Source organism: Anopheles marshallii, chromosome 2 (genome assembly GCF_943734725.1).
Source record: "Anopheles marshallii chromosome 2, idAnoMarsDA_429_01, whole genome shotgun sequence".
In the NCBI taxonomy this organism is placed as follows: domain Eukaryota; kingdom Metazoa; phylum Arthropoda; class Insecta; order Diptera; family Culicidae; genus Anopheles; species Anopheles marshallii.
In genome coordinates, this window is record NC_071326.1 from 35,753,364 (window position 1) to 35,778,723 (window position 25,360).

Genomic DNA, 25,360 nt, shown 5'->3' on the forward strand with positions numbered 1-25,360 from the left:
GACCGTAAGTTACTTCCTTTCGCCTCTTTTAACACTATACAGGGTCTGGCGATAGATAATAAGTGGCGTGCCCAACTTATTGAATCGCGCAAGCAGAATAAGAGAAACGGTGATATTGACAGTGAAACACAAAACCCTTTATGGTATCGCAAGAACTAGATATGGAATCGCGTGCACAATTTAGTGAATGCCAAATCGGCCGGTCGGTTTGGTAGCTGGATATATAATACCCCGGTTGAAGAGTTGAAATTTTAAAATAAACGTTTCAAACCAATGTTGTATGAAATATGGAATTTTGGAGGCACGAAACAGTAAAGCAATAAAGCATAAAATAATTGATTATCATTACATTATTACAGTATTACAAGTACGAAACCACAATGACACGGTACGCTTCCTTTCCATCAATAAAATGTTGGATTCAAAATAATTCTACCATAGTTGTAGCATGACTTTTCCGTAATTACGATTTCCTACAAATCGCTTCATCACTTGATTTAAAATGCTTGATGGATCCTGTGTTAAATTCACTAATTGCATGACAGACATAACATGTAATTACATTTCAACAGTTCAAAACACATAAACCGAAAACGTTGATACATTCAGTAAATTGATACATTTGGTATTGAACACTGAAAATATATATTAATACCAGTACCTTACCAAAACGCGTAATTAAACGAAACACCTACACCCAATTGCTCATGGCGCTCATGGCGTCTAGCCCGTCCACAGTCACATTCAAACTCGATGCGCAGTTTTCCCAGTTTGCACAAACCGTTCCAGTCCACCTTCTAAGCGTGCTGCATAAACAATCTCTCGTCCTAAAACCACTTCCGACACTCCGACCGAAAAATGGATGTAGTTCATTTCCACCTTACGGGCCTTTAATCATCCATCCATGTGCTTCGCTACAACCCCGGGAAAGGTGAGCAAAACTTTCCCCCGAAACCGCACACGATGGGCTCAGATGGACCAGAAGTGTCTTTCCAGTTTCGCCACCGAACGCAGTCCGGTTTAATGACCGAATGCAAAACAGGTATGGCGGGCAAGGGTGGGATATGGATGGAAGACGGGAGGACCAAGACGATACAGAATGCCGAATCGGATGCTGTCTTTTTGGTTAAAGTTTTTGTTAAACAAATCATTTACCAGCCCTGCTACCCCGTGTGCATGCCGTGTGCTCGTTGTGCTCGGGAATTGTTGCAGCTGTGACTTTTGTGCCAATTTATTTGCTTCATACTACCGTAACTGAACGAGAATGGAGAACCGCATGCCCCGGATGGGTTTTGTGATATTCTTCCAGGTCATTTGTATGAGAAACACCAAGGGGTTTTTTTTGCCGAGAATGAGATCATACAATTCGTAATGCCTGTTTGAAATGCAGATAAATGCGTCCTTATTCCGTTAGGTGTGGAAAGAAAGGAACAAACTCCATGGTCATCTCACTGCTGAGCTTCATTGTAATCAGTGTGTGGAAGTTGGGTGAGGCCAAAATCAACACTCACGAACGAGCCGAGGGATAGTGTGCGCGTGGCGAATGGACGATTGAAACATATTTTAATTTAATTACGAAACTTTGCCCTCCCATCGCTTCCCGGTCTTCTCCCGCGTAATGATGTGCGGTCGCGTTTTGGGGGCAATTTTCACTTCACTCCCACAGCCAACAGTTGGAAAACTCACACAAACCAACCGCGTATTAGGAACACGTGCTAAACCTACGCCACCCCGACAGTCGGTTGCTGCACTGTGGTACTGGGAAAAACTTTTCAACGAACAGCGTGTTATGTGACCGCAACGCCACCGTTATCCACTGTTGCTGTTTGGGTTTTTGCGCGCCGCCAACGCTTCCCCGGACGGGCGTTGTTGTTGGGCGCCAGCGATGGTTGAACAATTGTGTCCTCGCCTCGGGCATTTGTTTGATGTTGAATTAATTCCCCGGCCGAGAGCTTTGGCCACAGTGCACCCTTCGGTATTGGGTCGTGTAACCTAACCCCTCTAAGCACTGTCAGCTAAATGTGCTGCAAAACGTGCACGAAAATATTCCGAGCAGCATTCAAAATGATTCTCGATCGATCTCCTTTACTGAAACGCGATTTATGTTGCGTTTATTCATGTACGATAGCCTTTTTCACTTTAAAATTGATGAATTTATTAAACCTATTATTATTATTAAACACAATTTATGGCCCACTGTATTGACTAACGAACCCAAAGTTATTTTTGCCCAAACCCAAAAAGGAACGCAACAGTATCCGTTCTGGGCCACATGTGTGCTAAAGGTAACCAGTGGTAGCATACTGGCTCAGTAAAAAAAAAAAACGCATACCTTCGCCCACAAAGTATAAAGGGTACGTGTAAACAGTGCTACAAAAGAGTAAGCGAAACTTTTCGAATGAAATTAATTCGGTAGTAAATTGATACGGGCCTGCACACGACATTCTAAGTGTGGTGTGGCATGCGGCTGTGGTGAAGGGCGATCGAGGAGTGGATAAAGTTTACTACCTCAGGTATTTCAGACAGCGATGTACGACGTGGAGCTGTTTTAACTCAATTTGTTATGATAGCCTGAAAGTGTGTTTATTAATGTGAAATAAATCCAAAATAGAACATGTGCACGAAGCTTCTGTAAAGAACACTGTAGTGGTTTTCCACACCGAAGCTATTTTGAACCAAACTTTTTGATAGAAACTAATAAAAAAGTTAAGTGCGTAATATTTTTACTGCTTTCTAACCAACACCATAATGGCGTAGATGTCCACAAGCCACTCGTTCATTAACTTCAAGACACCAGATTATAGACATTGCACAAAGCATTAGTAAAACTATTGAGAACCACAACCAACACGGTGTTCAGTACAGGTTGGGAGTTTCACATTTTACAGGACAATGAAACTTTGTCGTATGGATGATTGCTATTCATCACAGCCGGGGGTCACAGGTTTCTGAAGAAGTGTGACATTTATGCTATCCGTTTATTATTATTTGTTTGCCCTTTTAAATTATTTTTATAAATACAACAACATATACATCACACTCATGGTAGAAACGAGTATTTCTTCGTTCTGGCTAAGATTTATAACGAAGAAAGCATGTTTTTGTATATGTACTTATTTAAATTGAACTTTATCAACCCAGGCCAAGATACAACTTACCGGTAGCTAAGATGTAGATCAGCTTTATCTAATACTTCCGGCAGCTTTTTGTCCGTCCTCTGTTGGTACATGAGATTGAAACGCTTTTGCACGGTCGCCCGTCGTGTGTCGTCCACACGCTGGAAATATTCATTAAAAACGGTCTGTGTTTGGTCGAACATATCTTCCCGGTTTGGTGTGTTATCACTCCCATCGGATGTAGTGATCGGTCGTTTGCTGGCTTACCTTGGAGGCTTACCCTGATCATTCCAACCTGGCTCGTGTGCTAAAATCGTACACACGGGACATAGAGGTTTAAGTTCCTGTATGGAGAGCAAATACAGGGTTTTACACATTTAGTTTTGACTGGCAACACACATTTTTTGACGCGCCTCACTCGATTTCTTGTCGCCGACGTTCATTTTTGATTGCAAGTACCGGATTTTAGAACGGGAGCATTTAATTTCATCAACCCGATTCTTGACAGCTTTTCGGCCGCCTGTTTATAACCCCCGTTGTGAAAGATTGGTTTGAGTTTGAAGCACTGTCGAGACAACTGTCGAAAAGAACCTTTCGGCCAAACGTCTAACCTCTTCTCAACCTCAAACCGAGCGAAGCAGCAACGAAAATATCAACTTGCATTTGTTTTTCTCTCTGCGCTCGTCTACTACTTCCTTGTGTGCAGTGCTTTGCGTTAAAATACACCTAAACGCACGACCAAGCTGAGTTCAGCAATGGCCAATTGTATTCTGCGCGGTTCACTATCGAAGCCAGGTACTTAAGGGTTTCTATTGGATAGTGAGAATTTGTTCCAACGGTGTCCTACATTACATAATTTTGCTATTTTTCTAGCTATGGCTTTCGCGCGTACACTCGTGGCCAGCCAATCCCTCCCGAAGGCTCCCTTTTTCACGGCCACCTTGCTGACGCCGGTACGCAAACCGCGGACGTTCTCCGCCACCGTACGTAACTTTGCCGTTTCGCCTGTACGGTGTTCGAGCGGTGGTAGTCACGTTACGCTATGGAATGCCGAACGTGCCTTGTCCCTGGCCCTGCTGGGTGTGATTCCGGTTGGGTTGATGTTCCCATCGCAGGTCGGCGACTCTCTGATCGCCGTGAGCATTGTGATGCATCAGCATTGGTAAGCCTCGGAAATTGTGAAAGGTGGCTAAACGCTAAAAGCTAAATCGTAGCTAAAAAGCTTAATCTTGCAATGAATTGCAGGGGGTTGGAAGCTATCGTGACGGATTACGTGCGTCCAATTCTGTTCGGAACTACCGTACCGAAGCTTACCAATGGCCTTTTGTTCGTCGTGTCTGCTGCCACGCTCGGTGGTCTGTTCTATTTCAACTACAACGACATCGGAATTGCAGGCGTCGTCCGTAAAATCTGGTCTACCAAAGCGAAGGAATAGGTAGTGGTGTATTGCACCGCACTAGCAAGAATAAGTGGTGCGAGTTTTAATTATTATTATTGTGGATGCTCCTACGCATGAGGGCCGCTAGAGAATAGAATTGGCGTGTCAAGATGCTTAAATAGTGTAGCCTGCAACGAACACACACACACTGCGTTCAGCAAGTGAAGAGTATTCGCAAAATCAACTTCGTAAATCAAACCAAATTTATTGTAAAATGTGTAAATTGCCTGTCTCAACTCTGAGGTCACCGCGAGACGTTGGATAATGCAAATACGAAAAATAGTAAATCGGCTATTCGTTTGTTGACCACTCCCTTCTCCCGCTTCTTACCCTTTTCTTTATACGATTTTTTCCGTTTTTTAAACGATTAACAGAACGCACAATCACATAACAATTTGCCAGAGCAGTGTGTCGACGAATTAAGCTGGTTTAGTTGTTATTCAAAGCTAGTATCGTGCGAAGGTAGTATATCTCCGGCATAAAAACCTCAATATCAAAATTCTTCCAAAAGAGACGTAGGCAAGAAGGTCTTTCCAACAGGTTTTAGGAAATTTGACAGCTAAGCTAGTTTGCAGTACAAATCCTAAGCAAAACGATGAACAATTTGTCGAAAATACCTTCCTTAATACATAAAACATTTCTTTTTCATTAAATTTAATGTATTCTTTCGAAAAGTAGCCTAATTTGCTGTTCGTCCTGTAAAGTGCGCCTACTACATTAAGTGTAGAGAAGAAAATCAACTATCTAACTTTGAAATATAAACTATTTTACTCCCAGATTCGACTTACGCGGATTTTTCCAACCCCGCAACTCCGCGATCCGCTATAATAGCGTATCTCGGGGATTGTCTGTTTGTGATAAATTTATGATTAGATTAGTATTAGCACAATGCAGCAAACGATTAGTATTCCGAACTAATGCCACATCCGGAATATTCTAGTTGTTGTCACGTTTATTAAAAGGCGAATTAGAGCATAACGAAGTAATGAACAGAGCACAATTATGGACTAAGGTTTCCGGCCTGCTTAACGACAACTTAACAAAATCTTACAGAAATGCTACTCTACAGTCAACTGTAATTTAAATATCGTCAATATATTTATATTTTTGAAATATTTAGAATTTAACAGCTACTTATTGCTGGTAGGATTTATTCAGTAAAAACACAAAAAAATATTCTACTTAGGCTTTCAGTATTCATATTACATTTAACTTTTACTCACCCAACATTAAAGTTTCACACAGCATAACGACCATTACTCCATTTAATGTGTTTCCTTTTGTTATATGGATGCTATTGCTGACAGCAAACAATGTAATGCACCATGACACAGCACCGTGGGTCAATCGCGTACCGATGCTTTGAACTGTCGATGCTGTTTGTTGCTGATGCGAAGTGACAAATGGAATAATTATTTTTAATCAGCTTAACACCTGATTGTCCTACAGCAATGTCCGTGCCCTTTGACGGTGGGTAAAGCTGATGATGCGCCATCACACGGGTCCGAATTATAATCGAGCGTTGTTGAAAATTTAAATCCCTTTCGTGAACCGGTACCAGATCTGGAGGGGATAATGGTCAAAGCGTAACTGGATAGTTGATAATCAACGTTTCATAAGTGTCACAAAAACGCGGCGGTACAATTATTGCGTTACATTATTTATATGCTGAAGACACCTTTTATTAATTCCACTTCAAAGTGTATTAGGTGCGCGCTTCATTATGCTGCATGCATATAATTAAATGCATTAAGGACATCGTGCTTTATTCAACTCACGAGCTATGGAGTAGCGGAGTAGACGCATGATAAAAAGTTAGTGAGCAGTTATCATAAAATAGATTTCATAAAATGTTTAAGCAGTTTATAAAAGCAAAAAACTATACTTTAACGTTAAAAAAATAATAACGAATATTTTTTCAGTTACATTTAACAATCTTGAGATATAAATTAGTTAGTGATTATTTTATTTAAACACTTTTTATGGCGCTTAATGCTTTTAAAATTAAAACGGAACACCAACTTACTTAAGTCACTAACAATTAACCTTACTTACAACGTGATCAAAAACAAGATACTTACATATTAAACAAAGGTAAAGTAAATCCAGCGGGCGGTCCATTGGTGTATTGGCGCCGGTCTTCACACGGCAGAACTGATCCAAAATCCCATCCAGACCAATCCTCCGTAGCCAGGACTGATTTATCCAGCTATAGGTGTAAGCCAGAAATGGCAGGCATATGACCTAGTAGGTCCTTACGCCAAGAAGAAGAATGGATTAAATCAAGCAAATTAAAAACTAAACTTCTCATGAGATTGACCATGCGTTTTAAGCGTTCTTCGTAGATGGTTATTTTGTACAACAAAATCGAAGATCTGGAATAAATTTCAATATTTTTAGAGTTCTTACTATAGAACAGATATGTAAATGTCATGCATGAACTATTGTTTGTTTGTTTGTTGTTTAACGCCAAAAAATAATTTCACAACAATTAAGTATACCAGTTCAAATGACTGATCCGAGTAATCTAGTGTTAATAAAAGATAGTGCATCCTGCCGTCTGCTACCTAATGCTCAAGATGTGATAGAGCGTGAACCATCAGCCAATGGGTGTGAACGTAATTTTCGAAAGAAATGCATTAAATTTTCATTTCACTTCAAAGTTCCGAAGCGTACGAAACTGGTAAGAGCAACGGCAACCTTGCTGAGCACGAAGAAGGGCTTAGTGATTTTATCATCTTTTTTACTATTTTAATTTCTATCACCTTTTTGCCTAGCAGCAGCGGTGGAAAAGAAATCTTGAAAGGTGGCATAGGGCAAATCGAAAATGAATATAAAATATATATATAAAAAAAATACTCTGGTCTGGTCTTGATCCTAGAATGAAACGCAAATGATGAACGTGAGAGCGGAAAAAATGTGAGCTTGCAGGAGTTTCGTTTTCGGGGCTGTTCGGGATCCTACTCATCGAGACCGACAGGAACAGAATTCCTGGCGATGAGCCTTTGATGCGGTACCGGTCGTACGGTTGCACTCCGGAGCGGGAGAGCAAAAAGTAGGTACGGCAGTTAAAAGCTAATCCTTTGCCAACATTTTACTCATTAAATATGGAAAAGTTAATCATGGGAAAAACTGACTGACACATTAGTAACGGTGCACGAACGGTTGAAAGGTTTCCACAACGGCTTGCCCCGGGGGCGGACGGGCGTTGGCGTTTTTGTACAGCCGGGATTCACATGCCAGGGTAGACGGACCGGTACAACGACTAATTCCTTGATGCCTAGTTTGTGGTGAGGTTTAACTTCTCATTCTTGGAACCCTTCCGGAAATGTATGTGTGTGTGTGTGTGTGGGGGGGGGGGAAACTTTTTTACCTACTTTTACCCGTAAGGCCCTGTTTACAAACTTGCAACATGAAGCCTGAATCAACCAGGGAGTAGGTACAGTACTAAGGTGTTCCAGGTTTGGAGGGTGTGTTCCTTCCGTCCACAAATAGATCCCATTCCATGAGCTACAGGTCGCATGGGTAGAGAAGCTAGAGAAATGAAATGTGAAGATAAAAAAGCACCGTACCGTTTTGCAGCTACCTTCCACTTAGTTTGGTCATTGCATCCCAAAAGTGTAGAATTCCGAACATAGGGGACAGTTTTGTAGTACAATGTACCGTTTCCTTTATGATTCTTTGGATAACGATCGTCATCTGCTATGCAATGCATTCATTTGTTCGTTTCACTGCAATTAATAGAGAAACCGGTTAGAATTGGAAAGCATATGGTACCTTCAGCCCTCACTTGTTGCATGCTAGACATCGTAAGACATCGGCTGGTCGCTTCCCAACAAGTCCACGCACCGGATGGTACCGGTAGCTGTCCCGGGCAACCGGGAGTAAATAGTGATTCAATTCATTAAAAATAATTGAACCATTTCTGGTAACCACTCGGGAACGACGTGCACAGCATTCCGGGCACGATTCATGCCATTGTCTGCGTAATCGTTTGGGGTTAGGTTCGGTAATTGGACTGCCTGGGGGAAGGCTTCTACTAGCCTAAGACAGTGTAACAGGCAAATCACAGCCAGTTGTATTGTTTTACCATAACTAATCTCAATGGAGTATGTATGACATTGCGGAATGGGAAATGTGAAGAGGTTTCTTTATATATTCTCTCTTCCAGCTTAATAAAACATTCCTACAATGAATAGTTTGAGAGAGGGTAGTTATCTGACTAATGCTTGTATCTTTAGAAAGGTCTAAACCTTACCTTAGAACCAAAAAAGAACTTATAATCCAAAAACAGTGGCAAACATATCGGCGAAAGTACGTTCGCTTTTTAAGTGTTTCTATCTGAAAATCTCTCGACGGTCTTGAAACAACAAACATTTTCTAAATTAATTGCAATAAAATAATGACAATTGACGTATGTGTAAGTTCATTGTTGGATGGTGAAGAGATCTTTAAAGTAATCTTTGGATCATGCATAACATGATCGCATCATCATGATTGCTATCCCTGATTACTACGTTATTCAAAAGCAACTAGGCGCCGTATGCCGTATGATCCATATGACTTAAGCTGACTGAAAAATGAACTCAAAAATTCGTTACATGAATTTTACTTATTAAAACACTGATTGTACATTTCCCCACAACCTCAAAGACATCTACCGATGTTTGAAGATAAATGTTTGAAAATATGATGTAGACGACTTCTAGCAGCTTGGTTCACATAAGCATTGCTGTACGATCTAGAAGAATTTTAAATTAGTTCTCCCGTTTTCTTTGTTTCAATGTCAAGATAGCGTATTACGTCAAAGCTATTTTATGTCATTAATGATTCGTCCATAAGATTCTTCAAAATATATCCTATACTGAGTAATGCAACAAATGGAAGAAAGACTTCAATGCTATTAGTTGCACAACTCCTCCGTTATTCAACCAAGATTGTGAATTTAACGAACTTTAGAAAATTTCATCATTTGCCTAATTTATAACATTATTAAATATTGTCCATGACTATCTGTAAGTTACTGAACAGTGTTTAGGTTGAGAAATAAAAAAAAATGCTGTTATTCCTATAAACGTCACGCGCCTACTACAGCAATAAAGTAATTTATAAACTGAATAAGTCGTACTGTTGTAAATAATAAATGTGTAAATAAAGAAGTTTTATGAAAAAATATAGTAATGTGATTTTTCCTGTTATTTAATTAGCAAAATACATATATTATTACACAACGTATTGTTATATTACTGTTTTTTTTATCAAATTTGTACATTTTGTTCAAATCCATTACCCTTCAATTTCCAATTTCGATTGGTACCATTTTCCCATTCATTCCATCATCATTTTCATCATTATGAATGAGTTTCAACTCATAAAAGATCCACTTAAGAAGATATCCTGCTTGAGCACATACGCCGCTCCAGTACCGATCATAGGTGATGATAAAATAATATTATTAGCTTAAATGAATTTATTGCTCTTCGCAATATGATTATAACTACCGCAGCAACGATGGGACACGATGATCGTTCCGGCAGGCGTTTTCCACACACGACAAATGAAGTCCGCCCGGGACCAGCAAGGTATGGGCATGATTTCTGCCACTCGCCACCCGGTTCACCACACCAAACCGAAGGACAAACCATGGTTCGTACTCCGTTTCGCGCCGGCATTAACTTATGCGAACAGTGTATAATTGCGTCAACGGCAAACGACACGACGATCCGGGCTCCGTCCCAAACGATACCGTCCAATTACGGTAACATTTTGCCCCACAAATCTCCCGAGATTGTGCTACGGTTCGGTGCGATGCTAGGCGAAGGATAAAGTTTAACCCTTTTTGCTTCGGATTCCAGTTGGTCCGGTGTCCGTGCCGTAGAAGTTATTTTAACGTTTCACAGTCGTACACGTACGATTGAAATTTGCCACCATGAATAGGTGTTTAATTAAATTTACGATACAGTCCGCAAATCGATCGCTCGATTCTGAGCATACGGTACGGGTTTTCCGTACCGAGGAAATGTCTCTATTCAGGCAAAGACGTAGTCGACCATAACAAAAAGTAAAAAAGAGAAAATAATAACTCCGTATTCAATGGTAAAAACAAGCAGGGGGTCAAATTCAACGTATCGAAACCGTACAGCCCCTGTAACTGCATTTACGTTCGTTTTAGTGCATAAATGCGAACGAACACACATTGTGTGTCTCCAATTTACATGCAAAATTTAGAAATCAAAGCCGATTTAACGAGCGTTTTGTAACACCGTTGGAAATGACCGGCCAGAAACACCTGTTCCAACTGTACGGGACTGTACACAAATCGGATATGTCCGGTCCCGGAGTTGTGGGACTTGCGAGAGACTCCACCAGATGGAGGCAATGTATTTTCCACACCCTCGCATGTACATTCGGTGAGCTGAATTGGGAATTAATTTGCTTCCCATCAGCCAAAAGGTTGCACGAGTTGAAACGTCACCATCATATCGTTCCGGTTCCGGCTGTCATCCTGTCAGCAGCGACGCGAGTGACGATTATGGTAGTTACGGTGGCCACCCATCACTCGAGCAAAGTTGCGAACTTCACGGTGAGTTGGTTGATTCAATGAATGAATAATTAGTGCTTAATCTTCTGAATTTCAATTACAACAGCACCCCGGAAACGATGTTGTGTGTGTGGCGGCAACGGACGGAGTACCCGGGTTCGAATCGTAACACTGCATCCGTGTTGTGTGAGGATGAACGTTTCTTTCCGTACCATTTTTTCGTGCATATAATCCTCGATCACATCCACGGGGCTTTATCCCACAGCCGATCGGTACGGCTTGCAAAACAAACGCACAGCGATCAATGTGTAGAAATGGTGGTCGAAATTAATGGGAAAACTTTCAAGGCGCCATTTTGTTTGCTGGTAAAAGGTGGTGTAATGGTTAAAATGCTAGCCATAAACTAAAAACCAAGCGCTTTAAATACTGCACAATACGCAGGAGTTGCAAATGAGACGATGCAAAACTGAAGCTGCATGGACGCAAGTGCCCAACAGAAGGAAAGTGCTTATCAATATTTAGTAATTAAAAGTATACCGCCAACGGTGCAACACCGCCAATGAATGCAACAATGATACAGTTGCTAAAAGGCGGTTATAAATTGTTCTATTTTAAAATAAACAATCAATTTTACTATAAGTTGTTTATAAACATAAACGCATTATAAACGACGATTATGATAAACTGGTCCATTTGAAACTTATCGACAAAAGTTTTGGCAATACATTATGTGTTATATCTTTCCTTAATAAAGACAAAACTTAGCATCTTAGTAATTGTGTTGTAAAATTTTATACAAAAAAAATCATTCACTCACCATAATACCCACTATGCGCTACAGACACCACTGCATGCGTTGCCGATTCTACTGCTGTACCAGGAACTTTCTCCAATATCGAGTGTCCGATAGTGCGCGAGGAGAAGTTTTAAACTTTGAAGACAAATAAAATCTCCAACATCCCAAACCAATTACTGCGATTTCACATTTTTCGTACCAACATCCGGGAAGGCAGGAAGTTCCAGGCCGGCGTAATAGAGTGCTCAACTCTTGCGTCGTACCGTAGTGGTACGGGACGGATTAGGGCTGGTGCACGAAACTTCTTCCAAGAAAGCAATTAATTATACTTACGGTCACTGGTAAGGAGTTCAGCCAGAATGATAAGCTGCAAAATATTATTCAAACATTTAATTAACAATTTACAACGCCGTGCGGGGGTAGGCTGTCAGTAGATAAGGGAGGTATTTTGTTTGAATTGTTCGGTACACTAGTTTGTTTTGGGGCATTGCACTGAACTGGCCCATCGGTTATCGGCACGCTAGGTGTAATTATTTCGCATTACACTAGACAAAACACTAGAAGCATTGCAGTAACAGTTTCATTTTATGTGAAAGGCCATCTGGATGTTTATTATCATCATCTTCATAACAACCTTCGATAGCTCAGTTGGTAGAGCGGTGGACTGTAGAAGATCGCACATGTGCAGTAGTAATCCATAGGTCGCTGGTTCAAATCCGGCTCGAAGGAGAAGTTGATCAGAGTATAATCAATTAGTGTTTTTTAGAAAGCTTTGTTGACTGATGTTGGAACCGTCGAAGTGATTATTATAAGTAAGAATGTTGGTATTCATGTTACTCAAAAATTGCTATAATCTATATATAATGTAATGTATTCAACCATATGATTGACCATATTATCATATATTGTACTATTTGAAAATTGTTTTTAAACGAAACAGGGATAGAATAGATATAAATTTAAATATATATCGTAAAATATAAAACATTTCTATTATAATAAATTATTGTACTCATACATTACCATTTCCATCATTGCATTAATTTAATTATAGCTATATATATCATCTCTCTCTGTTTATACACTTACAAAGAAACAAAAATGTCTGCTTTCCTTGCCTATAATAATAAAACCATACGAAACCGCATACATAGACACACACTATAAAAATATATCTTAGAACCTTCTGCTTTGTTGACCCCGACGTGATTTGAACACGCAACCTTCTGATCTGGAGTCAGACGCGCTACCGTTGCGCCACGGAGTCTTTTCATATCTGACGACGGTTTTTTTCTACCAGCATGCTTGTGAAGGTATTTTTTGCTGTTCGATAATTAAAACCAAAACCGGGCAACTCACCTCTCGGTACGATCTATCGTTGCATGTTCAAAAGTGCATTACAGGGTTTTGCTTGCCATCAAAAAGCGCTGAAACAGAACGTTGTATGGACGGCGTAGGGATAGTGGTAGTGCAAGCTGCGAGTCCCGGTAATCGTTGTCAATCTACAGGAAAGGGAAAAGAACTAAGTGAAAATCAAACAAACTTCTCCACTGTCCGGCTTGCCATACTTCTTACCACCAGGCAACTTATAATCCAGTTTCGGTAAAGTGAATTTTAATTAAACTAAAATTGATTAAACACATCGCCCTAACACCGCAACTTGGTCAAAGTTAAGCAAAGCGGGCAGGCTAGTTAGCATCTGGGAGAAGGGACCGTTCGGATCTGGTGAAGATTACCGGACGATACCGATTATATTGCAACAGGTCAACAAGGGTATGGGAGTTCTAAGTCGGAGTGTGTTTATCGTTGCGTTGGGGTACGTGAGACAGAAAGAGTGGGCTTGCATGTAAAACCGGGAACGATTATTTTAAAGGTGCAATATATTTCTGCACTAGTGCTTTTTTTCAACCCTATCCATTCTACACGTGAGCGCGCCCGACTTGTGGTTGTTTTGTACTTCTTCCCATACCCTATCGAATCACAAGTTCTTGGGTATGTCGCTTCCATGCTGGAGAAATCCTTCCAATGGAAGGAAAGTTTTAATTGAATTCTTTCTTCCGCACCGGATTTTTTCATCCTAGTATCATCATCTTTATCGAAGGTAAAAGTATCGCAATGATCGTGTGTTTGCTGATGAAACGAACATCACATCCTTCCACTCCTTATGCCTCGTGCCGATAGTTAAGGAATATGATGTAGATTGCTTGTAGAGTATAATTCGCGACACTTGATGTTAAAGCAGCATCAGTTTATTTACCAGAAATCAGTTTATTTATTGAAATCGTACTGCACAACTTTTGATCCTCAAGAAAATTGATCTTACTGTGGATCGGCTCAGTTCCAGTTCTACGGCTGGTTTCTTAACGCTTACTACGGTAACTAATTTGGCGAACGCCAATGCCGCTTAAAAATGTATGAAATTCCGGATTTTACGGATGCGCTCCGGTACGCACACACAAAGCAAACGGTACACTTCCGATAGGACGATCAATTATTCATGCTAATGAAACGTCGGGATGTTCCGTTTGCTGCCGGTTCGATTATGCTCAGCATGATGATTATGACGTGCCTCATCATCGCTACGTGAGTTATGATTTTTCTGGTCCAAATAAATCCACGGATCAATGCAAAGCTCAACCCAGCGGCACACGATGTATTAAAAATGTATGGCTGATGTTACGGTTATGTCTGAGCTGCTGAGCAGAGGAATCTTTTATTTTAAGGTCTCAGAACATCATCGTGCATGGGAATGGTTTCAATTTGCTGCCGCTGTAGCACAATATAAAAATAAACGGAGGGCAACCGAGTGAACGTAATCCGTAATATGAGCTAATATGTTATCAGATTGCTTCATTAGTGAGCGTCTTGGTGTAAGAGCAATGCGTATCAGCTCGTATCAAACTGCCTTAACTGCATTAGTGCTCAAATGAAGCGTGCTAGAAGTTATCTAATCTAATCTAACAGTACGATCGGCCATATGCTATGAATGATTACATTATTCTCATCAAACATAAATAGATTCAAACAAATTGTTTAATAAGCCAAACAGTATTATACAAGTGGCTCCATAGCTCAGCTGGTTAGAGCGTCGTGCTAATAACGCGAAGGTCGTGAGTTCGATCCTCTCTGGAGCCAAATTAAGATTGTTTTTATTTATTACTTCAGTTACTAAAAGATTACACTAGGGATAAGTGCTTTTTTCACTGCTTGGAGAAGCAAATGTCTTCAAACGAATGTGAATTATACCATAGAATAGGTTTCCAATGAGCAATACCCCTCACCTTTGGCAGTTTTTCTTGAACAAAAAAGCTAACGAATGATTCAAAAGCTGGCTTATTACACATGTCTTTATAATTATTTTAACCTAAATACACTGATTTATTAAATTTATAGATTTCAGCAGTGCGTAATAATATACCATGCGGGTGTAGTAAAATATTTCTGTCTACAACTGTTTAATCTGATATCGTTTCAATAGTCTCTTCGATTACAAAATTAAACAATTCATATCTTCACAACTATGATTTTCAAAATGTCAATCAAAAGCATGTCGGTCGTTATGTTGTTATTATCGCAATTTGTTTGTCATTTGTCTTCTAGCAAAGCATTTAAAAAGACACATAAAAAAGCATTTTTCGAATGTACCGCGGCAAATCATGCTCTTCTTATAAAATCCTCAATAAATTCTCGAATCAACCTAATTGTTATTTCAGGTGTGATGCACGATCTTGAAGTAATAAGGGCTCCATAGCTCAGCTGGTTAGAGCGTCGTGCTAATAACGCGAAGGTCGTGAGTTCGATCCTCTCTGGAGCCAGCTCTTAGTTTATTTTCTATTTTTAACATTTGATTAAAAACAATACTACGAACGGTTTCTTTTTTGCCACGGTATGGCTTATAAGATTCAACGTTTTTTAATAATACATAGCTCCGTAATAAGGCTACACCGTTCTACGCAAAAACACCCTTAATGCAATGAATGAGCACAACGTGTTTTGTTTTCTGTTTAAAAATCCCTGTTTGAAATACATGATCGTACCACGTGACAAAAATAACCAAAGCTGATACACGAAATAAACATACTAATGTAGTTCGGAAACCAACCACCAGAGCCGGCAGAGAGTAGAACTCGAATCAAACTGCTCGATTGTCCATTATTTGCGGTTGTGTACAGTGTGATATATAACAATTTGGAATAATGGTACGCCATATGATCAATTGAGTAGTATAACAATAATGTATATGAAGGTTGCCAGCAGACTTGTAAAAGCTATAACAAAACCATTTGTTTCATTGTTCTTTAATGCATACTTCATTTGTTTCCATGAATTGTGCGCCGTCTGGCGGTGAGTTTGAAACTGGTTATCATTGAACAGAATTTCAAATTCTACAAACTTTTTTTTTGCCCTTCGAAGTTATTAAAATGCGTGAAATATGTATGTTTTGTTAACTGTCTAAAATATTTTCATCCAAATAAAGCGCTGCTTTGTTGCAAAAATCATACAAAAAAATTTCGGTAACGTGTCCTTACCGTTCACGTACTCCCGTACGCCTGTACTTTGCAGCAGTGTGTGTGTGCGAACGCACCAATCACCACCACTACCACTGCTGCTGGAGCTGTCAAAATCTGTATCGAAAGGAAAACAGCCCCGTGCATTTTACACCCCATTGGATGTGTCTGGTTCTTTGTGCATTGTTTCCGTAGCAAAATCATAATACAGGCCCGTTTAGTGAGTCCCGCGTACCGTAAAAGCAAACCCCCTAGGAAACTAGATAACATGTAACTGTAATAGCAACGGTAGGACGACAATCGAACGTGCATGGGATATATTTTCATGAATTACTGCTCGTGGTGCATTCTTTCATACCGGGGCTGCCCAGCATAAGGTAACGTGATGCAGTGCAGTGAGCGATAAAGTGACGATAGTTGTTTACTGCGGGCTGGTGGTGCATCATTGACGTCATCTATTCGTAATGGTGGAAGCCAAGGGAAAACTTTTGCGTGACACCTGAACAAGCTGGAGTGAGAAACAAGCGGATATGTACGTACGGTCCCGCCTGGACAGCTGGCGTAGATGTAAAATTTTAGCCCTAATTCGTCCCTAATAATTGTGCTGTTCGTGTAACGTAACTGTTTGAATCAAATAGTTGTAAATGGTTTCCCTATAAGTTACATCCGTCATGGCGACAAACGACAAATTTCCTTATTGTGGTTCGCGAGCGTTAAATCCTGGAAGTTCCCGGGGACTAGAAGCGAAAGGTGTACTATCCCCAAGAGGGTGGTTGTGTGATTGTATTGGTGAACTATCACCGGTTGGCGCGTCGGAGTGTGCGTACGAGTGGAGAAAAACACAGTGGCAAAACAATAATATACGAGCAACATCCTGCAGCAGGTGCACAGTGGGGGAAAATATTGAATTATGTCCAAATTTCGCCACGCATTGAAGCGCTCTGTTCATTATGATACAAACCATATTTACCTAAGATTTATCGTCTTAATTTTAAAGATATGTTGCACAATATCAGCTTAACCAAAATTAGCAAATTTTGCAATAATTCAAATAATTTGCTGGAGGCGCCTGGTGCTTCATAAAATAAATAAATATAATAAATATAATAAGTTAAATATTCAAAAGAATTAAAAAATCGCATTGCTACACACATGTGTGTAGTATGTTTTAATAATTTAAAATTCAGGGTTTTACTCGCATATTTGAATTTGAACGGTACAATTATTTTACCCACTGTGCAACCCCACTGTGCCGATTGAGATTTAGAAGAAGGAGTTGCGAGTTGAAAGTGAGCGTGAGTGAATCGTGACGAAAACAAATAGTTCGATGTCGCCCTTTTTTTCCTTCACTGTTCTGCATTACTTAGGTAGATGGCCATAGATTGGGGCCAACGGTACGAACTTTCGTTGCGCCGAAAAAAAAACCTTGCAAAGTGACGTATTTTCGCGCTAGCAACCGTGGATGTGAGCGTGAACGAGAGAGCATTGTGCAACAGGATAACGAGTGAGACGGCGCACAACTACACTGGCGTAGTGCAGTTCGAGAGGAAAAAAAAGGACGATAGCACCAATATAGGAAACAAAGAAAAACGAAAGCCGAATCGCTAATGATACGGGCGCCCGGGGTGGTTGGGCGGGTCTGTGCAAAAGCTGGTGGCCACTTGTTGTGTTGTGTGTGCAAGTGTGATATCCGTGCGGTGCTATCGACTGGGTTAATGAGTTACCGCACACTGAGTTGATTTATTGCAACGACAGAGCTGTTCGCGACGGAAACCAAACAGTGACCCGTGGGTTTGCTTTTCCCTCTCACTCCAACCTCTCCAACTGTGTGAGTCAACACGCAAGGAATCACATTTCATCCCCGGGAATTTCGCCCCTTTTCGCCACCCTGTACGGAAGAACCACCTGCCACAAACGCTCCCGCCTCGTATCCGCCAAGGGAAATAGTATCGCTTTCACTGCTGCCCGTTGTTGCGCGATGCTGTGTGCGTAGTGGTAGTGGTGCTGCGTGTTTTCGGGGTGAACGTATGATATCCCTTATCGCTTCGCGTTCACGCACACACTCGTGCGCGTCTCGGGCGGCTGCGGTGCGAGCAAAGATATCGGAAGACCGTCGAACGTACCGTGTCTCGCTTTGACACATTACGGTCCTCTACCAACACGCAACAAGCGGCGGGTCTGCAGACACTATCACTGCTTGCATGGTAGAAACGCACACTGCTGAAGCATCCGCAAGCGTCTCACTATTGCTCGGCGCTGTCGTTGTCATTTGGAAGGAAAAATTGCACCATTAAATAACAACAACAACCACAAAAACACAGAAAGCGCAACAAACGGTTAGTGTGTGTGTGTCAGTGTGTGGGTGCGCACGTGTGAGTGTGTGTGTGTGTTTGTAGCAAAGGAGTTGAAGGAATAAATTAAAGACACATGTAATGTACCGCTGTCACAATGTAAATTTAAGCATCCTTAATAGGATACGGAGAACAAAACGCTCGTATGAGCGCCTGTAAGATATGCAATTGTGGTGCGCTCGCCTAGCAGTGTCCTTTGCAAGTGCTCTTCCCATTTACCTGTAGCTTCTACAAGTGGGTTCGTGCGTACAACAGTACTCATCATAAACATACGGCTTAAAGTATCAAGAGGGTAATTTTGTAGTAAAAAAAAACACACACACAAAATACTCCTCTCAGGTGCTGTCTTCCTGTCTCGCCTTTCCTCTCGATGGTAGTCACGGGTTATTAGTGCATCGGAGACGCATTCGGTGGGTGCAACGGAATTTGGCTGGCACCGTGATTAACGTGATCCTTCTCGCGTCGGTGTCTAATCGACGTTGGTTCCAATGTCTTAGTGTTGGTGATATTGATACACACCACCCTTGGGACCGGACGGTGAATGTCCTTGGCGGTGTGCGTGTGTTTGTGTGTGTGTTTGTGTATTACGTCTGCTGAAGACTGTTGCTAGGACGTAGAGATAAAAAGGGACATAAAAAAAACACTCTTCAACAGCTCGGGGTCAGGTGCTTCTTTTGCTGTTTGCCCTGCAAGAAGGTACGTATTACATTACAGTTTGTTTATTTCAGAATTTAATTGGTTTGTTTTTAAAACATTGTTTATCAATTAAAACATTGGTGTTCTGTTACAGATTAATATTATTTAAATGTTTCTTTTACATTTGTATTATGTTATTTACTTTTTTCTTGGTTATATTACAAAATGTACTTTAGAAATAACAATTTCTCACTAAAAAAAAAACAGACTTTGCTCTTGTAAATGTAAGATCTCTTAAACTTATTTAAGATAATTATCTAATGTTGAGTTTATTTGAAAATAAGTAAACATTACAAATTACAATTTTTAAACATATTTTAAATATCAAACCATCACAGAAACACTCAAAACTGACCGAACCTATCTTGACTAGTTTGGCACAAGGACGCAATGTTTGAAGAATTTCAAAGAGGAAAAAAAACAACAATTTAATCAATAACAAAAAGATTTCCACCAACAAACATCTCCAGCAATCCACGTGCTGTCAATGTCGAGATGGTTGGTAACTCAACCTCCTTACCAATGCAAATCTAATCTGAAACTCTTACGTCAGTCATTGTTCGTTCTGCACAGCAAAACTTCGACCCATTTCCTATCCCAATCGGATGGTTAAACGAGACCAGACACCCAACGGTTGATGGCGGATGGACAGGACGCGTGCCGAGGAAGAGTGATACCGAGGGAGTGCCGTGTGTCCTTTCGTGTGTTGCGCGCATGGACGCAATTGTCACCCTGTTGCTTTTGGTCGGTTGTGCTCACCCATGTTGTAGGTCCCTTTTACTTCTGGCTTTGTCGCAGGATCACGGGTGCCGATTATCCTACCCAAGCAAAAGCGAATCAATATATCTGCTATGGCAACATCACCTTATCGGGACCGTTGGGAAGGGCGTATATGAGCAAAGTGCTGCTGTTCTGCCCCTTTTCGATACGACATTCTTAGCATGAGGTTCGGCCGACTGTTTCACAAATCGGCACGGTTCAGCTGGTGGGAAAGGTTTAAAAATAAAGATCCCCATTATAGGGGCGCCTGTAGCAACAACCTTTCCCCGCTAGCTACCACTCCCGCAACCGTTCGATTCGCTTTCTGATGGGAAGACACGCTCGATGGTGGCATCTAATCGATTGACTTCTGAGTTCGAACCCTTTCGGCTAAATAGGGGGTAGACGTTCACCCGAGCACTTACGATGCCGGGCCTTTTGATGTCTCTATTTGGGATGGTTGGGCGAGCTTGGTGCTTTTATTTTCAGTTTTGAGAAGTTTTTCTTCCCTGCATTTGCTGCTACTGATTTTCACACTTGTTTGCCACTTTCGTGGAGAAAGTGGAGAAAGATTATTTTCCAAAAACTACACCTTTCACGTGGCTTTAATCCGGGAATGGTGGGAACCTGGGATGTGATTTTAGCTTTAACATTTGCTCACTCCCCACTTCATACTAGCGATGTGAAAGTCGGTGCAAACTTTTTTTTTTGCTGCAGTCGTGATTATTTTTTCATACATTAAACAACACACCTGAAGAAACAGACGCACTCGGCTATGCCGGTATCCGTACCCATTGCGGCCGGTAAACACGGAACATCCGCATTTCCTTGCCTTGATTGTGAAACGGGTAAATTCGGTATTTTTTTTTCTATTTCTCTCTCTCTCTCTCTTTCACCAAAATGCCCACCCAGGCACACGGTGGCTCATAAATCTCAGTATCATGCATATATCAATTTCCTCCAGCCTGGGCAGCACGGTGGCGCGCGGTGTGCGTGTGGATCCCCTTTCCTGTGCACCGTTTTTTTTTTCTCTCGGTTAAGCAAAGGCAAGAACGGTAACATTTGGCTCTATTTGCGTGTACACACATTTGAGTGATTCGGCGAAGGTCTGCGAAAAAGTTCACCGTTATGCCGTAAGATTACATTAATTATTCACCGGTAGTGTGGAACAATATGGCAGTGCAGGGAATACGGTCGTAACTTGTAAGAAATGGCAACAAAAATGGCCGTGTGCAGAGAAGAGAAAGGTAAACCGTGAGTGCAATGGTATGTGGGAGGGAGATTGACGGGGAGAGGACTTTGAGGGCACCTGAAAGCGTGGTTGGTTCAAAACGGATATTGAAAAAATAATGGTCGTGTAACGGGAAAAAAAAAGTGTTACCATGAACATATTGCCCATATTTGTATTCATGTGCGTTTTTTTTTTGTTTGCTTTGTGGATTCTAGGGGAGTAACTTTAAATTTAGTGCGTATGTGTGTGTGTGTGTAAAAATAATGAACACAATTCTGTAAAGTTTGTAAGATTATGGTGTTCAATGTGTTGTAACATTTCCCAGAGTAAATACCACAACTATACGATCACTTGTTTAATAAGAGTTGAATACCAACCATGAAAAAAGGACACAGTTAAAGACATGGTCATTGGAATTGAAAAGAGGCTTCAAAGTGATGTTTATCCTGATTTATGCATAATTTCACGCACACTAAATCATATTTTTTATATCCGATCCGAATTATGTTCCATGTACCTTAACTATATGGTCTACGCTTTTAAGTTCCCAACATTTTGTATCAAAATTTATCACTTCTTTTCATAATGGGATTATCATTGGTAACGAATAGATTTGGCAATAGATTGATGCACATATTTTCATTTCGGTTTCGAGAAAAATATTGAGATTTTCAATGTTGCATTTGTTTCTTCAATTCATTGTTTAAACGAAACATGCGCGAACATGGACGATCAGACATGTAATAAGATTTTTTACAACTTGGTTCCATTTTATTTAAATTGAAACGCATTATGATTTGTAGTTCATTGTAGTTCACGGTTATATTTGTAGTTCACTACAAAAGCAACATTACTAAAAAAAAAACAAACCTTACACATGCAACAATGAAATTTAATTTGTATAATGTTGTAACAGCTACCAGGCGCCTCCATCGATCGTGCTTCATACTTCTAAGAATTCGTACCAATTCAGATTTTATACGTTTAAGGGTGGATAATTTTTTAAACGCAAAAACAATCATCAATATCAATTGACCAGTATAAAGCGTTTCTTTTTTTCTACGGTTTTCCCTCATTTTCTTGTGAACGATCCATGGACATGACATGCATATGCTTCATGACCCGTCTACACAACCGTGGCATACGATACAGCGCCGTGTGTACTTTATGCGTTCGAATTTGCTTTTTTGCCTCAGTTACGTACGACATTCCGCGAATGGTTTGCTATTGAGCACAAAAGCCTTACACGGACAACGGACATGTGATCGATCGCATACACCGGCATTCGGCTTCCACATTCAACCTCGATAAAGGCATTCAGTGCTGGTGCGAGACTCCATGATTGAGTCCATTTAGATGACTGACACTCATCGCCGTTAGGTTCATTGAGCAGATGAAGATAAAAAAAGAAGTTGAAATCGGCACACTTTCACAATGATCCCTGCGGGTGAACTATTGTTCCATACCTCACGGTAAACAATAAGAACGTGTATCAATAAGAATAGTTATTGTTTGATATTTGTGTTAACGTAGCATAAACTTACGGTACTCTGAAAGATATTTAGGAATCTTTTGCATTAGTATGATATATATGAGGTAAACAGCCCAATTAACGCTATATTTTATATCATCAATATAGATGTTAACTGATTGTTAAGTCTTTACTAATGTCAACACAACAAATCCTTTATTTCAATAGCAAAAGTTCAATTCGTAATTCAAAGTTGGACTACTTCGATGATTTATTGTTATATATAGTCATGAATATTGCACTGCTTGGTACAAAAAATGTGATTATAGAATTATAGAGCGTTAACGTTATAGAGTCGACGTCCTTTTATGTTTATCATTTTAGACGACTTTTTGAAAGAAAACGTTCACAAAAATGAATTAATTTATTTAAATGATTTAAGAAGCAATATGAACTAATATTTTGCCATTACATTGGAGAATACCTTCATTGATAATGATGAAGTCAAGCTATTTGACAATCATTTCGACAATATATTTTTAAACTGAATTGACTAACATACGTCAGTCTGCAGCCTAGAAAATGCAAATCCATTTTAATCTTTCAGTTAAAATATAAGGTGCTACAGTACTTTAAAAATAAAAAATAGTGGTTTTTGGTGTAAAATGATGTTCAAATGCGTCAACGATGGCGATTTAACTATACTTGCATCACTTTGTCTTCTGTAGTGGCCAATTTACTACCACATTTGCTCCTGATAAGCAAACCATAAGTAGCAAAAATTTGAACACCCAATCGATAAGTTATTATCTGCACATCGTGTTTTAAGGGTTGTATGGATCGTCATCCCCTATCCAATTACACCGGACATGATCGAGCGGCTCATAAGCACAGCGAATTGATGACAAGATTTACACTACACGAAGGAATAAAGCTAGAAATCCTCCATAACCCGTTCTGGGCCGATACTATCATCTGCTCGGCTACGCGGTGACTTGCCGTAAACGCATCACCTAGCAGGTTGCAAAGCGCAACGAAGAAAAGTTATCACCTCGTGACGGCGAAAACGGTCGGTAATTTACCATAAAATATCACACCCCTTTACACCTCCCTTCCCACGCTCCAAACCCCCCGTCCGTCAGAGCCACTTATCCACGGTTAGAGGAGGCCTCATTCGCCCGTGGAGCCACAACGTGGCCGAGGTTTTGTCTAGTACGGGCTAGTCCCCTTGGCTCATAACACCGGGGAAAAATGATATCCAAGATGAGACTAAGGAAGATAAATCTATAGTAATTTCCCCTTGGTCGTACCGTCTATCACCACCCCGGCCGTCTGATCCCACCAAACCCGTGCGCCACTATCGATCCTTCCGGCGGCCAGGCGCTGAAATTGAATCAACCGAATGGATGGGTGAGTTGGTCGCGTGTGAGCACCACCGTGGCACCGTTGGTTATTTCGTTGGATTTGTTTGTGTCTCCCGACGGGAATAGACCGCGCGTGAAAAGATGCCATTTTTTCATGCCCGTTCGGTTCACCGCACCATTAGGCCGTCTTGCGGTCTGCCGGAGTTGTGGGCCCTTTCGCTGCATCACTAACATTTTTTTTTTCTTGCAAAATTTTCTGTTTTGTTTTGCACACCGCTCTTACCCAAGTTTAGACGTTTGAGTGAATTTTCGCATTCGACCGAACGAGTTTCCACCCGCTCAGTTGCACGCGCCACGCAAAAACGACACATTCGTGATGGTTCACAGCCGGACGCAGGGACGGAATGCAGGGGCGGTAGTTGAAGGATAGCAAATTCATCCCAGGGTATAAATAAATAGTTTTGCACCTGAGGGCCACCATCGGTTGCGCAAAAGGGGGTGGCTGATGGTTTGATGTGCCAGCAGCCAAAACCATGGATGGTCTCCACATCCTTCCGCAAGGGTTCGGGTCGATAATGCCGAGGGGCGGACGTTCCGTATTGCCCGTGCTGTGGTAGCATTCGGTAGTTGAAATCATCTCCGTTCCCCCATCCACACCCACTGGCGAACGTTCCCCGCTGTTGCGTTGTTTGGGTTTTAGTGTAAAACATTTATTTTCCCATGAATTTCTAATCATGCCTGGCCAAAACGGTACCGCCATGTATCGTACCGTCGGCGATAAATTATTAACCGTTTCATTTCTCATTCCAATAACGATTACGAACTGGAATCGGTGTAAGAAATTGGTCTGTTCGGTTTGAGGAGCACCAGAAAGCTTTCGGAAAAGCGGAAGATACCGAACGAATGGACCCATGGCAGGTCGGTAGGGTATAGTCCTTCCTTAAGGTAGAGCGCCTTTTAACCTTTTCATCAGTTACGATGTAATCCTTCCACGGGAACTGAAGGTCGCTTTTACAGTGATTGGTATTGTTCTACATGCGTATATAGGGTGATCCAGTTACGGCACTCCCCTACATGAAATCCTGTCTA

At 40.9% G+C, this 25,360-nt stretch overlaps 1 protein-coding gene and 4 non-coding genes across 5 annotated transcripts; 4 read left to right on the plus strand and 1 right to left on the minus strand.

Annotated features, from left to right (window-relative positions):
* The first annotated feature begins 3,871 nt into the window (after positions 1–3,871).
* On the plus strand, positions 3,872–4,551 carry LOC128707392 (succinate dehydrogenase [ubiquinone] cytochrome b small subunit, mitochondrial-like). The gene is made up of 3 exons (XM_053802344.1): positions 3,872–3,911; positions 3,990–4,278; positions 4,362–4,551. Exons 1-3 carry the CDS (start codon positions 3,872–3,874, stop codon positions 4,549–4,551), a joined length of 519 nt encoding a protein of 172 aa, XP_053658319.1.
* A 7,973-nt stretch (positions 4,552–12,524) lies between these two features.
* On the plus strand, positions 12,525–12,620 carry Trnay-gua (transfer RNA tyrosine (anticodon GUA)). Its single transcript has 2 exons — positions 12,525–12,561; positions 12,585–12,620. It is a non-coding gene; the product is annotated as a tRNA-Tyr (tRNA).
* Positions 12,621–13,086: 466 nt separating this feature from the next.
* Trnaw-cca (transfer RNA tryptophan (anticodon CCA)) lies at positions 13,087–13,158 on the minus strand. The gene has a single exon. It is a non-coding gene; the product is annotated as a tRNA-Trp (tRNA).
* Positions 13,159–14,952: 1,794 nt separating this feature from the next.
* On the plus strand, positions 14,953–15,026 carry Trnai-aau (transfer RNA isoleucine (anticodon AAU)). The gene has a single exon. It is a non-coding gene; the product is annotated as a tRNA-Ile (tRNA).
* A 606-nt stretch (positions 15,027–15,632) lies between these two features.
* On the plus strand, positions 15,633–15,706 carry Trnai-aau (transfer RNA isoleucine (anticodon AAU)). Its single transcript has one exon. It is a non-coding gene; the product is annotated as a tRNA-Ile (tRNA).
* Positions 15,707–25,360: the final 9,654 nt, after the last annotated feature.